The sequence below is a fragment of the Asterias rubens genome, chromosome 6 (genome assembly GCF_902459465.1).
Source record: "Asterias rubens chromosome 6, eAstRub1.3, whole genome shotgun sequence".
NCBI classification, from domain to species: Eukaryota; Metazoa; Echinodermata; class Asteroidea; order Forcipulatida; family Asteriidae; genus Asterias; species Asterias rubens.
This window is the reverse complement of record NC_047067.1, coordinates 5,695,406-5,712,095: the sequence shown is the minus strand read 5'-3', so window position 1 is coordinate 5,712,095 and position 16,690 is coordinate 5,695,406. Positions and strand designations below refer to the sequence as shown.

Sequence of the window (16,690 nt, the reverse complement as noted above, 5' to 3'; positions counted from 1 at the left end):
ACACTAGTCATACCCCATTTTACCAAACGTCTATACACTTGTACTTTTGTAGTTTGTAGTTTAGATTCATGAAAAATAGGGAAATTTGTTTGATTTGGTTGAACATGGAGGATACGTATGGCCAAACACAGTAGAAGTTATAGGCCCTTAGTAGCAATCGTTAGGCAGGTTTATGCCGGTGTTTGAACGGGACTTGGCGGTTTTGGAAACTCGTGTGGGGCAGAGAGAAATGGAATGAAAGGTTTGAGGTAAGTGTGGCAAACCATTAAATATTTAAGATTCTACTGATGTAATACACCACTAGAAGGACGTACGAATTATAGGGAAGGATACGGCTTGTACGTGAATGACTCAAACCACCTCCATGCACTGACTGTACGAAATGATTCAAAGGTACGAAGTGGTCAATGAAAATAGGAAAGGTACGAAGTGACCAACTTTGCCATGGTACGACGAAACACAAAGGTACAAAGTGACCAAGTGACGAGACCAAAGTACGAAGTGACCAGGGTATACGAAAGTGACCAACGGGTACGAAGTGTCTGACATCCGTGGCAAAGGATACGAAGACTGACGACATACGCGGGTGTGGTATAGAATTCCGTGGTATTTATGAAACGACGATACGGGACGACAGCACTGGAAGGATACACCCACTGGAAGATAAATCCAGCTAAAGACTGATCCGATGTGAGAGAAGATCATGTCACTGACCTCCTACTAGCCAAGATCCCATGGCCAGAGGGTGCTTTCAGGAGGAAACCAACCAAGTACCAAGTACCAATACATGTACATGAAAACAATGGCACAAGTCATTTTCAACCGACGCATTTCTATGATAAAATAACTACAGATGTACGTGAACAGAATGATGAACGAAGTCTTTACTGAAGCCACAATCTATGTAATGACGCAAGTGGTTTCGCCTAGTTATAATTAATTGAGCTTTACGAAGAATTGTTTCTACGACGCTAACAGGTGTATTTAATTGGGCCTTACGAGGAATTGTTATTGCCATGACGTATTACAAACTGACCGCTAAAAGATTTGTTATTGACTTTGAAAAACAAAACAATCAAAAACAAAAGCTTGTTTAATAATCTTTCGTTTTTCCAGAAAATAGGAGCATACAACCTTGAGAGCTTCTACCACAAATAAATGATGAGAAAATAAAATTAGCTGTTGCAAAAAAAAAACCTTACCAACCAAATGGGCCGATGGTATAAATGCAAAAACATTGTAAATGGTCTGACGTTTCGACCCTAGCAGAGTCTTTCTCGAAGGCTAATAAAATTGATAGTACATGTATACATTTGGTTGCAAATTTTGTTACTAACTAAAAGAAAAATCTTTACAAAAAAATAATGTCAAGAAAGGTGCCCGGTAATCACCATTTCATTTACCAAGTACAGTTTCAAAATGTTTTGTTGTAACTATAAATATACATCGTTTAAGTGATAATTTGCACACTCTTGCAAACCATAGTTTATTGCCTACTTTTCGACAGAAGCAGAGTCTTTCTCGACGGCTTTGTTTTTGGTTTAGCCTGATAGAGAAAAACTCTGCTATATAGAGTCAAAACGTCCGGCCAGTAAAGGCAGTGGACACTATTGGTAATTACTCAAAATAATTATTGTCATAAAACCTTTCTTGATTACGAGTAATGGGGAGAGGTTGATAGTATAAAACGTTGTGACAAATAGCTCCCTCTGAAGTGACGTAGTTTTCGAGAAAGAAGTAATTTTCCACGAATTTGATTTCGAGACCTCAGTTTTAGAATTTGAGGTCTCGAGATCAAGCATCTGAAAGCACACAACTTCGTGTGACCATGGTGTGACTAGAGCGTTTTTCTTTCTTTCATTAATATCTCGCAACTTCGACGACCGATTGAGCTCAAATTTGCACAGGTTTGTTATTTTATGCATATGATGAGATACACCAACTGTGAAGACTAGTCTTTGACAATTACCAATAGTGTCCAGTGTCTTTAACTATTTTTGCGACTATACCATAGGCCCTTTTGGTTGGCAACACTATTGATTGATTGGTTGATTGATTGAAATGGTTTATTAAAAAGACAAATTCGATGGAAGCAGCTCGAATGCTGATACCACGAATAAACATTTGATAAAATTACTTAGAAAAAGTCATTATATTAAAAAAAAGACATTAGAGAGAATAAAGAAAACGGGTTGATAATAACAATTAACCAGCACAACAACGAAAACAATTGGAACTAATTTAAAAAGGCAAATAAATATAGAACCAAATAAATATAAATAAATAAAACCAAGTCGATACAACGGGCAATATAGTTCTATTTTCCTACTGTACTTTATTTTTCACAATCACAGCTACCATGCCTCACACTCGTGAACTAGAAATTCGTTACTTCCATCGCGGCCGCTCTTTCAGGCCGTCCAAACCTCTTCATTTCCTGCCACCAATCAAGCTCACAACAGGAGCTGAGCAGCACACATCCACCCCCCATGAGACGGTCTGGCAGAGGGCCGCTACGAGAGGCCGTGGACGAGAGAAAAGACACTCGCGTTATAGGAAGATGGTGACGACTATTGCGAGTTACCTGACCCTTGGAAATGTTGCTGACATGAAGTTTTTATGCAAAGGTAAGTCAGTCTCAGACATGATACTTCAAGGAGGCAAAGAAGGTGATTGCCTACGTGCCCCTGGTCATTATTTGCCTTGGTGCCCTTGAAATGGTCTGGTAGAAATTTACCTTGGCACCCTTGCCCTTTCAAAAACGAAGCATATATTATAAAGGGCTGCAGTCTCTTGACGATGAATAGAGCAAGCTAGTCGAAACGTTACGACCAATTAAGAATCACTCTGCGGCAGTGAAGTTTACAAAGAGAAGTCCCCTCGTTCCACTAATGCTTGAAGTTAGTCTCGGCTGATTTTCGCCCTTCCGCCCAGATATAGTAGTTAATAAGCAGGACAGTTCTTTTCAGAACTGAGAAGTTTCCCGAATTCCCAAAATCTACTCCGCGGTATAGTAGATTAAAAGCAAGACAAGTTTTTAAAAGAACAAATCCATATACTTGGCAAACACACATGGTGTTACCGCAAACCAAATAATATTAAGTCAGTCAAAAGACAAGTTTTATTCTCGGAGCTTCAACATGTATTCCAGGGAGCCCCCTTATGGTAAGCAAAGACGATTTTCTGGTTCCCCATATGTCTCAACTGAGGACCTTGTCACATAGACAGTGCAGTTTGACATTCAACCCGGAGGCAACCAACTACGCAAAAGGAAGACTTTTAAAGTACAAGAGTTTCTCAGCCACAGCTCATCGCAAGGACTTAAATACGCGTACATTATGTAAAGTTGCTCGGAAGGCAGCCATTTTAAACTGAGGAATCTCTGCTCTGTACGGGCCGAAGCCAGTGGGCCTTTTACGAACCTCAGCTTGGAATCCGGCCTGTGGGCTTCTTCATCAATTTTGTATTCGCCTGCGTATATTTTGCACGGTAATTTCAACATCAAACGGACCCCTCTAGTCTACAATCCCGGCCAAAATGCTTGGGCCACCCTTTCCTGAAACGACAATTCCCTGTGCGCTTCCCATTCACATTCACATTAAAGACATTTGCCCGCCCCCACCCCCACCCCTCCCCGCAAAAAAACAAAACACCACTACCCCCATAAAATAATCACTGTTAAAATTAGAAATTCACTTTGTTTGGACATTAGTTATCTTTCCAAAGCGTTCTTTGCATGTAAAAAAATTTCAAAAAATCACTCAGACAATCCCGGCCAAAATGCTTGGGCCACCCTTTCCTGAAATAACAGTTCCCTGTGCACTTCCCATTCACATTCACATTAAAAACATTTGCCCGCCCCCGCCCCGCGCTCAATGTTGCCTGAATTCGGAAGACAGTCGGCAAATGGAACCAACATTGAAAGGGGGCAGGGGGGCCCAACGAGATTTGGCCGGGATTGTCTGAGTTAATTTCGTAATTTTTTTTCCTCTTTTAAATTAGGAGATAATGCTTTTACAGGACTGTTAATATCAAAAGACATTGGATATGCGTTTATAACTGAGTAGGGCATTAAAACAGATTTTAAATCAGCAAGTATTTTTGTTGGGGTGGGTGTGGGGGGTGGGGTGGGGTCTGACTATGATGGCAATTGACAGTCAATTATGTTTGGTTGCGGGAAAAAGTTTAAATTACTAGGAAATCAGTAATGATGTTTTAAATATCAAAAGACATTGGATATGCGTTTATAACTGAGTAGGGCATTAAAACAGATTTTAAATCAGCAAGTATTTTTGTTGGGGTGGGTGTGGGGGGGGTGGGGTGGGGGCTGACTATGATGGCAATTGACAGTCAATTATGTTTGGTTGCGGGAAAAAGTTTAAATTACTAGGAAATCAGTAATGAGGTTTTAAATATCAAAAGACATTGGATATGCGTTTATAACTGAGTAGGGCATTAAAACAGATTTTAAATCAGCAAGTATTTTTGTTGGGGTGGGTGTGGGGGGGCGGGGGCTGACTATGATGGCAATTGACAGTCAATTATGTTTGGTTGCGGGAAAAAGTTTAAATTACTAGGAAATCAGTAATGATGTTTTAAATATCAAAAGACATTGGATATGCGTTTATAACTGAGTAGGGCATTAAAACAGATTTTAAATCAGCAAGTATTTTTGTTGGGGTGGGTGTGGGGGTGGGGTGGGGGTCTGACTATGATGGCATTTGACAGTCAATTATGTTTGGTTGCGGGAAAAAGTTTAAATTACTAGGAAATCAGTAATGATGTTTTGTAGGGTTCGGGATGGTGGTTAACTGTATTGTGCATTAAATAAATTATTATTTATTGCCGAGTACAGCGTGTTAACACATAAGTACACACACAGGCAACTTTTGTATTTTATCTGTCTTTTGATAGGGGTGGGGGATTGCACCATTAAGCCCGTATTATGTTGGCAGGATTAATAAGAAATAAGTAAAATAGTAGTATAAAAAATGCACTTGCAAAATTAAAGAATGGGTATAAGCGATTAATATTAATTGTATGGCGAGTAAGCTGGTACAAATAAGATTGAAGAAATTCTGCTTTCACCATCCTGGAGTCATTTTAGCTTCAACTATGCTTTGTTAAGCGTATCTCTTAGTTATGACACCATAGAGTCGCATACAAACTCAAGCACTTTCATGCTCAGCGTCCATAGACTTGATTTCAAGTCTGAGGTGGCTGTTATGCCTCTGTATGAGACACGAAATACGCCCGCAATAGGTTAGCTGTCATGAGACAAGGTAACGATAGGGCGCTATTTGGGGCAATACTGTATTTGCTATCAAGTTGACTGGAAGAAACGATTGCAGGCTTGAATCAAGTTTACACGGTTCACCGTAGTAAAGTAAATAAGGAAATTAATGAATTTTCTTTTCTATTTGATATAAAGGGTTAACCGTTTGAGTTTGTGTAAAAAAAAAAAAAGAATTAGGTGGTTGAATAAATAACAACAGGTTATGTGTTATTTGTGGACTGTAATGGCATCTTCGTGTTGAAAAACAGACATTTGCCGGTAAGTTAGCAGTCAAAATGCTGTGGTTATCCGTGTGGTGAACCGTCAGACATGAACGCAAGCAACTAAATTGGACAGGTACATTATTTGTGTGCGCAGGCGCAAGGCGCTCGTGTCAGGAATCGTCATCGCGCCTGACAGTAAAAGGCAATGCAGGTTATTCGGCAGTTACACATGCTTCATTTATATTATTTTACGGACTTTATATCCAACAATACAAGATGCAAGCCAACTTACATAATTAATTTAGGTGTAACCCATAAATATAGTTATGTTTTATTTGTTAAAGCGAGTAAAGCAAAGTCATGTCAAGGAGTCCATTTCAGCGAGCATGAATATGCAGTGTGAGAAAAGCAGTCGTAAAATCTTTTGCTTAGCGCCAAAGAGAGGGTAATAAAATTTCGCCTCACACAATGATGCTCGTACGAGTTGCTTAGCGCCATACTGTGGGCATTCAACTACCCCCATAAAATAATCACTGTTAAAATTAGAAATTCACTTTGTTTGGACATTCATTATCTTTTCAAAGCGTTCTTTGCATGTAAAAAAAAATGCTTGGTCCACCCTTTCCTGAAACGACAATTCCCTGTGCACTTCCCATTCACATTCACATTAAAGACATTTGCCCGCCCCCACCCCTCCCCGCAAAAAAAAAAAAAAACACCACTACCCCCATAAAATAATCACTGTTAAAACTAGAAATTCACTTTGTTTGGACATTCATTATCTTTTCAAAGCGTTCTTTGCATGTAAAAAAATTTCAAAAAATCACTCAGACAATCCCGGCCAAAATGCTTGGGCCACCCTTTCCTGAAACGACAATTCCCTGTGCACTTCCCATTCACATTCACATTAAAGACATTTGCCCGCCCCCACCCCCACCCCTCCCCGCAAAAAAACAAAACACCACTACCCCCATAAAATAATCACTGTTAAAATTAGAAATTCACTTTGTTTGGACATTAGTTATCTTTCCAAAGCGTTCTTTGCATGTAAAAAAATTTCAAAAAATCACTCAGACAATCCCGGCCAAAATGCTTGGGCCACCCTTTCCTGAAATAACAGTTCCCTGTGCACTTCCCATTCACATTCACATTAAAAACATTTGCCCGCCCCCGCCCCCCGCTCAATGTTGCCTGAATTCGGAAGACAGTCGGCAAATGGAACCAACATTGAAAGGGGGCAGGGGGGCCCAACGAGATTTGGCCGGGATTGTCTGAGTTAATTTCGTAATTTTTTTTCCTCTTTTAAATTAGGAGATAATGCTTTTACAGGACTGTTAATATCAAAAGACATTGGATATGCGTTTATAACTGAGTAGGGCATTAAAACAGATTTTAAATCAGCAAGTATTTTTGTTGGGGTGGGTGTGGGGGGTGGGGTGGGGTCTGACTATGATGGCAATTGACAGTCAATTATGTTTGGTTGCGGGAAAAAGTTTAAATTACTAGGAAATCAGTAATGATGTTTTAAATATCAAAAGACATTGGATATGCGTTTATAACTGAGTAGGGCATTAAAACAGATTTTAAATCAGCAAGTATTTTTGTTGGGGTGGGTGTGGGGGGGGGGGGGGGGGGGTGGGGGCTGACTATGATGGCAATTGACAGTCAATTATGTTTGGTTGCGGGAAAAAGTTTAAATTACTAGGAAATCAGTAATGAGGTTTTAAATATCAAAAGACATTGGATATGCGTTTATAACTGAGTAGGGCATTAAAACAGATTTTAAATCAGCAAGTATTTTTGTTGGGGTGGGTGTGGGGGGTGGGGGCTGACTATGATGGCAATTGACAGTCAATTATGTTTGGTTGCGGGAAAAAGTTTAAATTACTAGGAAATCAGTAATGATGTTTTAAATATCAAAAGACATTGGATATGCGTTTATAACTGAGTAGTGCATTAAAACAGATTTTAACTCAGCAAGTATTTTTGTTGGGGTGGGTGTGGGGGTGGGGTGGGGGTCTGACTATGATGGCATTTGACAGTCAATTATGTTTGGTTGCGGGAAAAAGTTTAAATTACTAGGAAATCAGTAATGATGTTTTGTAGGGTTCGGGATGGTGGTTAACTGTATTGTGCATTAAATAAATTATTATTTATTGCCGAGTACAGCGTGTTAACACATAAGTACACACACAGGCAACTTTTGTATTTTATCTGTCTTTTGATAGGGGTGGGGGATTGCACCATTAAGCCCGTATTATGTTGGCAGGATTAATAAGAAATAAGTAAAATAGTAGTATAAAAAATGCACTTGCAAAATTAAAGAATGGGTATAAGCGATTAATATTAATTGTATGGCGAGTAAGCTGGTACAAATAAGATTGAAGAAATTCTGCTTTCACCATCCTGGAGTCATTTTAGCTTCAACTATGCTTTGTTAAGCGTATCTCTTAGTTATGACACCATAGAGTCGCATACAAACTCAAGCACTTTCATGCTCAGCGTCCATAGACTTGATTTCAAGTCTGAGGTGGCTGTTATGCCTCTGTATGAGACACGAAATACGCCCGCAATAGGTTAGCTGTCATGAGACAAGGTAACGATAGGGCGCTATTTGGGGCAATACTGTATTTGCTATCAAGTTGACTGGAAGAAACGATTGCAGGCTTGAATCAAGTTTACACGGTTCACCGTAGTAAAGTAAATAAGGAAATTAATGAATTTTCTTTTCTATTTGATATAAAGGGTTAACCGTTTGAGTTTGTGTAAAAAAAAAAAAAGAATGAGGTGGTTGAATAAATAACAACAGGTTATGTGTTATTTGTGGACTGTAATGGCATCTTCGTGTTGAAAAACAGACATTTGCCGGTAAGTTAGCAGTCAAAATGCTGTGGTTATCCGTGTGGTGAACCGTCAGACATGAACGCAAGCAACTAAATTGGACAGGTACATTATTTGTGTGCGCAGGCGCAAGGCGCTCGTGTCAGGAATCGTCATCGCGCCTGACAGTAAAAGGCAATGCAGGTTATTCGGCAGTTACACATGCTTCATTTATATTATTTTACGGACTTTATATCCAACAATACAAGATGCAAGCCAACTTACATAATTAATTTAGGTGTAACCCATAAATATAGTTATGTTTTATTTGTTAAAGCGAGTAAAGCAAAGTCATGTCAAGGAGTCCATTTCAGCGAGCATGAATATGCAGTGTGAGAAAAGCAGTCGTAAAATCTTTTGCTTAGCGCCAAAGAGAGGGTAATAAAATTTCGCCTCACACAATGATGCTCGTACGAGTTGCTTAGCGCCATACTGTGGGCATTCAACTACCCCCATAAAATAATCACTGTTAAAATTAGAAATTCACTTTGTTTGGACATTCATTATCTTTTCAAAGCGTTCTTTGCATGTAAAAAAAATGCTTGGTCCACCCTTTCCTGAAACGACAATTCCCTGTGCACTTCCCATTCACATTCACATTAAAGACATTTGCCCGCCCCCACCCCTCCCCGCAAAAAAAAAAAAAAACACCACTACCCCCATAAAATAATCACTGTTAAAATTAGAAATTCACTTTGTTTGGACATTCATTATCTTTTCAAAGCGTTCTTTGCATGTAAAAAAATTTCAAAAAATCACTCAGACAATCCCGGCCAAAATGCTTGGGCCACCCTTTCCTGAAACGACAATTCCCTGTGCACTTCCCATTCACATTCACATTAAAGACATTTGCCCGCCCCCACCCCCACCCCTCCCCGCAAAAAAACAAAACACCACTACCCCCATAAAATAATCACTGTTAAAATTAGAAATTCACTTTGTTTGGACATTAGTTATCTTTCCAAAGCGTTCTTTGCATGTAAAAAAATTTCAAAAAATCACTCAGACAATCCCGGCCAAAATGCTTGGGCCACCCTTTCCTGAAATAACAGTTCCCTGTGCACTTCCCATTCACATTCACATTAAAAACATTTGCCCGCCCCCGCCCCCCGCTCAATGTTGCCTGAATTCGGAAGACAGTCGGCAAATGGAACCAACATTGAAAGGGGGCAGGGGGGCCCAACGAGATTTGGCCGGGATTGTAGGTCGCAGCCCAATCGGTTTGGAAAAAGCCACACTTAGTTCAAGAGTCCATAGCTAAGTTGCAGATTTATAAATACATATATTCAAATCCCTTTGTTGAATTGTTAAACTTGTAGATCATGTCAGACCACCTCAAATCGTCGACGATGTAACAAACGCACGCCATCTACTCGCTCTTCTTGAGAATCAACGGCTGTTAGCTGAGAACAGTTTGTACTTCTTACAAACCCTGCTCTATTACATCGCCAGACCCGACCTGTACCAAGTCGTGTTAGATTTCAGAGCTGATAGACAGGACGATTATAGGAATAGGGGAGTCAAAATCAAGGATGAGTATCAAGGTAATGGTAATTAGTATTATTTATTCGGCATCACAAAAAGAACAATAAAAACTATAAAAAAAACAGCAAGGACAATAAGCCGATGGGACATGCCTGGAAGTGAAAAAAAAGTTCACTAAAAATGTGTTTGGGAAGCCTTGGTAAAATGACTATTAGCATAAAACCTTACTTGGTAACGAGTAATGGGAGAGGTTGATAGTATAAAACACTGTGAGAAACGGCTCACATCTGAAGTGATGTTGTTTTTGAGAAAGAAGTAATTTTCAACGAATTTGATTTCGAGACGTCAGACTTAGAGTTTGAGGTATCGAAAGCACACGACTTCGTATAATAAGGGTGTTTTTTCTTTCGTTATTGTCTTGCAACTTCGAAGACCAATTGAGCTCCAATTTTCACAGGTCTGTTATTTTGTGCGTATGTTGAGATCCACCAAGTGAGAAGACAATTTTCAACAGTGTCAAGCGTCTTTATGTCCAATGCCACTGGCTACATTTAGAATAAATACAAAATCCGAGAAAGCCAATTACAGTAAGCAGCAATAACATGTTTAATTGAAAATACAAAAAATAGTTAATGGCCTGACGTTTCGACCCTAGCAGAGTCTTTCTCGAAGGCTAAATGACAACACAACAAACATGAACAGGTAACTAAGTGAAACATAAGCAGTGAAGTGGAAATACATGAATGGGGTTAGAAAGCATACATAAAAAAGCAGGGGGTAAACAATGAATAGGGGGACAAAAAAGGGGGGGGGGTGAAGGGAAGGGGCTGGCTTGACCACAAGCAAGAATATGGAAACACAAAGGACAACATCGAGGGTGGTGAGGTTGGGTAAAAAGTAATTTATATTAGTGAATGAGGCTCAGGCTAAAAGGCTATGGGGAAAAAAAGGAGACGGCAAAACAAAAGGTTTATTAGTCGTTTCCTTCTTGGATGTTCAGACCATGGGGTTGAATGGTCTGGAGGCGTCTAATCCAGAGTTTCTCCCTACTCAAACGCACAGTCTCTCTGTGGTTGCCTAGTGCCTCTATGCCCTGTAAGATCATGTCAGAAATGGAGTGATTAGGAAGATTGAAGTGATGACCTACAGGTGTATCTAGCTTTTGGGTCTTGACTGTAGATCTGTGGCCGTAGAAACGCCTCTTGAGAGTAGTTCTTGTTTCACCTATATATTGAACACCACAGACTCTGCAAGATATGAGATAAATGAGATTAGTGGTGGTGCAGGTGACATGACCCCTTGTCTTATTGGTGGTACCGCCGGTGTTACTGGTGAAGGAGTCCGATTCCCTGATGTGTTGTCTACAGACGATGCATTTGGAGATGTTGGAACACCTAAAAGTTCCCTGTGGTAGAGGGGGATTAACATCATCATTAATGGGAGGGACTTCTGCTCGGACAATGAGATCCCTGAGACTTGGTGGGCGTCTGTAGGCAACTATGGGTTCTTCCTGCACAGCACGTTGAAGTCGATCTGATGTGTGAAGAATATGATGGTTAGAACTGGTTATTTTACGAATGGGAGGAAGTGAGGGGTGGAAAGTGACAACAAAAGGAACTTTCCCCGTAGGACTCTGTTGTTTCTTTGGTCCTTTGGAAAGTACTGACTCCCTAGAACGAGCCTTGACTTTCTGGATAGCTCGATGGACTGCTAGAGAGCTATGACCCCTGGAAACAAGGTGTTTCTTAAGTTCCTGTGAGTGGTGGATAAAATCAGAATCATTAGAACAGATTCGACGGAGTCTGAGGGCCTGACTGTAGGCTATGCTGGTTTTGCAGTGTCGGGGGTGACAGCTAGTGGAATGTAGGTATTGGTGTTTATCTGTGGGTTTAACGAAGAGATCTGTGGTTAAGCCTACATCCGTCTTGAGAACCTTGACATCCAGAAAGTGTGTATCCTTGGTTGAGTATTCGCTCGTGAATTTGATGGTCCTGTGGAAGGAATTTATGTGATTAATAAAAGCTTTGAGGCTTGCTTCATCGCTTGTCCAGATGAAAAAGATGTCATCGATATAGCGCCACCAGACCCAGGGACGGCAAGGGGCTGATGCCAACATGCGCTGTTCAAGATGGCTCATGAAAAGGCACGCCATTGATGGTGCCATACGTGTGCCCATTGCAGTACCCTGTACCTGTAGGAAATTCTTACCCATGAAAGAAAAGTTGTTTTTTGTTAGAACATGTTGCATGAGGGATACAATGTCTGAAATGGGCGGTGATGTGTGACCACTCTTAGCCAGAGCTGAAGAGCAGGCAGCAATCCCTTCATCTTGGGGAATGTTGGTGTATAGAGAGGTTACATCAAAAGTACCGATGATGGCTGTATTAGGGACCTGCTTCTGAATACCTGCGATTTTGCGGAGAAAATCTGGAGTGTCATGAATGTATGATGGAATCTGCGGCATTAACGTCTTGAGAAAACTGTCAACAAAAAGAGAAATGTTCTCAGTGGGGGAACCATTGCCAGATATGATGGGTCTTCCTGGGTTGTCTGGTTTATGTATCTTTGGAAGGGGGTAAAACCTGGCTGTTCTACAGTCGACCGGGGAGAGAAACTTGTGAGCTTTCTTGGAGAGGTTGTCACGGTCATGCATTTCGTCCAGTGTTAGTTGAATCTCCTTTGAGAAGGTGCCTGTTGGATCAGTGTCAAGTGGTTTATAATTAGTTTGGTTGTTCAGTTGTCTCATGGCTTCATCGATGTATTGCTGGCGGCCCATGACAACAACAGCAGAGCCCTTGTCGGCTGGCTTGATGATGATATCTTTCCGTGCTCGTAGAGTCTTAAGAGCCTCACGCTCTTCTCTAGGGAGGTTGTCATGAGTCCTGTGGGTAGAAAGATCATTCGAGTTAATTTGTGAGCTAACAACCTGCACGTAAGTTTCAAGGGAAGGAACACGGTTCTTAGGTGGTACCCATTTACTCTTACAGTAAAATGGCTCAGGGTCTATGGGTGGTGAGTCGAGGAAGAATTCACGGAGTCGAATTCTACGGTAGTAGTCAGTTAGGTCCTGACTAAGCTCAGCCTGATTAACTGTGGGAGGAGTGGGGCAGAAGTTAAGTCCCTTGGAGAGAAGGTCATTTTCTGCATCTGAAAGGGTACATGATGAGAGGTTAATTACTGTGGATTGAGGGGCCGACGGTTCAGCTTCAGTGGGTACATTGCGTTTGAATCGTCTCCGTCTGTGATGCTGCTGTTTGGAGACAAGACGACCAATCTTGCCATTTCTCCTAGAAATCAGAACAGATTCAAGTTTAGTTAAACCAGCATCGATCTCACTGGTGAATTGCTCAAAACGGGCACTTGAGCAGATGGACCTAAGTTCTGCTTCAAGATAGGATATATCTCGGTTGAAGCTGTTGAGACAAACATCACAGTGTTCTGTTAGAATACGAATGAGACTAAGTGAAGTACTATGGAGTGTGGTGTTCCACTGTCTGCGGAGTGGGGTACACAAAGACCCAAGGGCTGGGTCAAATTTCACCTGTAAACCTGTGGGAATGAAACGGGTTAGTGTGTAGAACCTGTAGTTGTCTCGATGATACGAATAACGTAGTGCTTTCTCTTTTAGTTTCCTAAGTTCCTGAAACAAGCGAACGCAACTTTGGTTAGACATGGTGAAAAAGAAAACAAACAGGAACAAATCTGTAGAGAAAAGCAATACAAAAATGTTAATAAACTGAGGCTGGCGGTAACACCAAGGGATGATAATCTAAAGAGGAGTAGGGGTGGTTCTGAGAAGAACCTTTGGTTTCAATTGGAGAAAATGTTAAGTTGACAAAGACATGAATAAATTGGGGAGGAAAACAACATTAATATACAAAAGGGAAGTGCACTAAAAAGGAAACAGATTTTAGTGAAAATACAAAACACAATTAAAGAAAAAACTAAAATACCCCAGGGGAAAATATACGTACGTAAACGCACGCACACCCATATTATTATAATATTAAAAGTCATGCATAAAAAGATTGAAGTACTTATAAAAACACGATATTCGTCTCATTTCGTTGATTCCGGGGGCAGTAGGAGAGATCTTAATGATTGCAAACAAAATCAAACTGATAAATTATGAGTCAAAAGCTTTCCTAAAAAAACAACCAGATTCTTTGACACGAATAATAACAATGTGAAGTTTGCGGTAATACTATGTGGATAACTCTTTTTGAGTAGTGTTGGTTCTAAAAAAAAAAAAAAAACAGTGGTTAACGACACAACGTTTCACTCTCCTGAAGACAATCAGAGCGTACTGATCGAACCTTTGAGGCATTAACCAAAGTTTATTTTCAGAACAAACTCTACTTAAAAAAAAAAGATATCCACATGGTGCTACCGCAAATCTCTTTTAGCCAAAAAAGTATGGTAACAGTTAAGTCATACTCTCTTAATCTAAAAGAGCATACATTTCACCCTCTTGTCCGAGTGGGGTCAGTTTCACTCTTTCGAGAGTGAAAGTCAAGCTATGTCACTCATTTTGGGTGAAATTGGAGCGAACTTTACTCTAAAATCGAGTTTGAAAGTACCGGTCTTTCAACTCTAAAAAGGGTTGTCGCCAGGACTCTTTGCTAGAGTGGTATGACGGACAAAATAAGTTTCCCCCCCCCACTCTTTTACATTAAATGAGTCTATGATGATACCATAATTTCATTTGAATCCATTACTAAACATTTCAATGTTCTTATCTTCATATTTCAGTCGAGTTGGATGAGGACAGTCAGCGTTTGGAGCTTGCGAACGAGCTCCTAAAATTCCGCAAGGACCTGAAACCTCGAAAGCGCCTTAACCAAGTTGACGTGACCGAGATGAGACGCAAACTGAACGATCTTAGCAACAAGATGCAGGAGAACATAATCACAATGCAGCGCCCAAACGCGCCCAAGGAGGCTCTTAAAGAGTCACCCGAAGTAGACATCCACGAGGGGGACTTAATGGAGAACGGTTTTAAATCTGAGGAGGAACCAACTGCAGACAACCTGCCATTGGTAAGGAATTCAACACCACAACAATTAGTTGCCCAAGAACCATCCCCTGCGGAACCCTTTCAAGAGTCACAGTCAAACAACCAGGTCGTGGCTGGGGGAGGTCCTCAATCAGAACGGGTCATAGAATGTAAGGAAAGTCCCGAACTCAAAGTTCAAGATGGGAACACCTTGCCGAAAATCGTTCAAACGGGGGTTGTTACATCTGCAAATCAAGAAGCACCCAAAATTCCGGATAATGAAAGAAAAAGGGACAACATTCCTACCAAAGAGAGCATTGAAGACTATTATCTAACCAAAGACGAGTTCGAAATCCAGGCGGAAGACTTCGGGTACGTCACCCCCTGCCCGCCGCCACGAGAAACGGTGCTTGGGATCAGCGGGACCAAACTTTACGACGATGTTGCCATCGCGAGCCAAAATTCCGTCAAACATCGCGGGGTGAAAAATGCATACAAGCCCCTCTCTTCGAACGACCGGACGGCAAGTAAACTCCACCAACTCCGCCGTCTGTCCACCAGAGAGCAAAGGGGAAGCCCCAGGCGAGGGGTACAACGCCAGAGAAAAGGAAATCAGACCCGGAAGGCCAAAAACCCCGGAACTAGTGACAATGAAGAGACAAAAGAAACTTCTTCAAAGACAAAGGAGGATTTAAAGTTGCCAGATATATATGACAAATACGCAAGACAGACAAATGTCCAGCATGTTAGTTGATTGCAATTTTGCCATAAGATTAAAGTCATCTGGAAGTAGATTTTTTTTTTCAAACATAAGAGTATATGCTTACGAACAATAAAACAATTTTTTTTAGTAATTGTTTGTCACGATTTATATGTTTAAAAAATATATAAAGTTGTTTGGGGGCTGACTCCGCCTACCCCTTTTGTGACGTCAATCGAGGCAGACTTTGCCTGCAATGCGTATAGTAAACACACGTGCAAAGTACATGTACGTCCAAGTCGTGAGTTGGTACATTTCAAAAAGTGTTTTTCTGCATTCAGCAGCAATACACCTGGTCGGCATTGCCGGAAAAAAACAAATTTTTGTTGTTGAAACGTACAAACTCACGACTTGGTCCGTACATTTACTTTGCAATTGTGTTTACTCTACGCATTACAGGCAAAGCCTGCCTCGATTGACGTCACGAACAACGCCCTCTCGGGTCGGGGTCTACTCTTAAATTTGTAAATAACATAAGAACTGATTTTTTTAAACCTTAGTTAACTGTCTATTCACATTCCACTCATCAAAACACATATATTAGTGACAAAAGCTTTATTTTGAAAAAATACGACTTCCAGGTGACTTTAAAGATTATTGTAGATTTATTTTCCAACACCCGTTACAGACAGGCGCGCCAGAGTCATGCCGGACCAAATAGATCAGGAGCGACTATATGTTCCGAACGACTCATGCAACAGTATATCTTTCAACTCATAAAGCGCGTCAAGTCGCTCCTGTGTTTCAGACGTACAACTGTTCATGCTGAATTCAAAATTTGGCGCGACGCCGTTGATTTCACCAACCTCTTCCTAACTTAGGATGAATCTTAAGACTTAAGCCGTGTTCAGTTCCGTTTCCATAGACGTTTTTACGTATTGAATCCATCCTAAGTTAGGATGGGTTAAGCCCGGTTCATACTTCCTGCGAATGCGAAGCGAACGTTGACGGCACAAAATTCGCATCGATATTTGCAGCAGTTCAGCTCTGTTCAACTCACTTGCGAATATTTCTGCGGATGGATAGTTGTGACGTCAAATTCACGTCAAAATTCGCTTTGCATTCGAATT

The 16,690-nt window shown here is 40.8% G+C and overlaps 1 protein-coding gene across 1 annotated transcript; it reads left to right on the top strand.

Moving 5' to 3' along the window:
- The first annotated feature begins 26 nt into the window (after positions 1 to 26).
- Positions 27 to 15,681, top strand: LOC117291132. The gene is made up of 4 exons (XM_033772676.1): positions 27 to 248; positions 2,355 to 2,627; positions 9,699 to 9,923; positions 14,617 to 15,681. The coding sequence occupies exons 2-4, from the start codon at positions 2,360 to 2,362 to the stop codon at positions 15,612 to 15,614; spliced, it is 1,491 nt and encodes a 496-aa protein (XP_033628567.1). The 5' UTR covers positions 27 to 248; positions 2,355 to 2,359; the 3' UTR covers positions 15,615 to 15,681.
- The last annotated feature ends 1,009 nt before the right edge of the window (positions 15,682 to 16,690 follow it).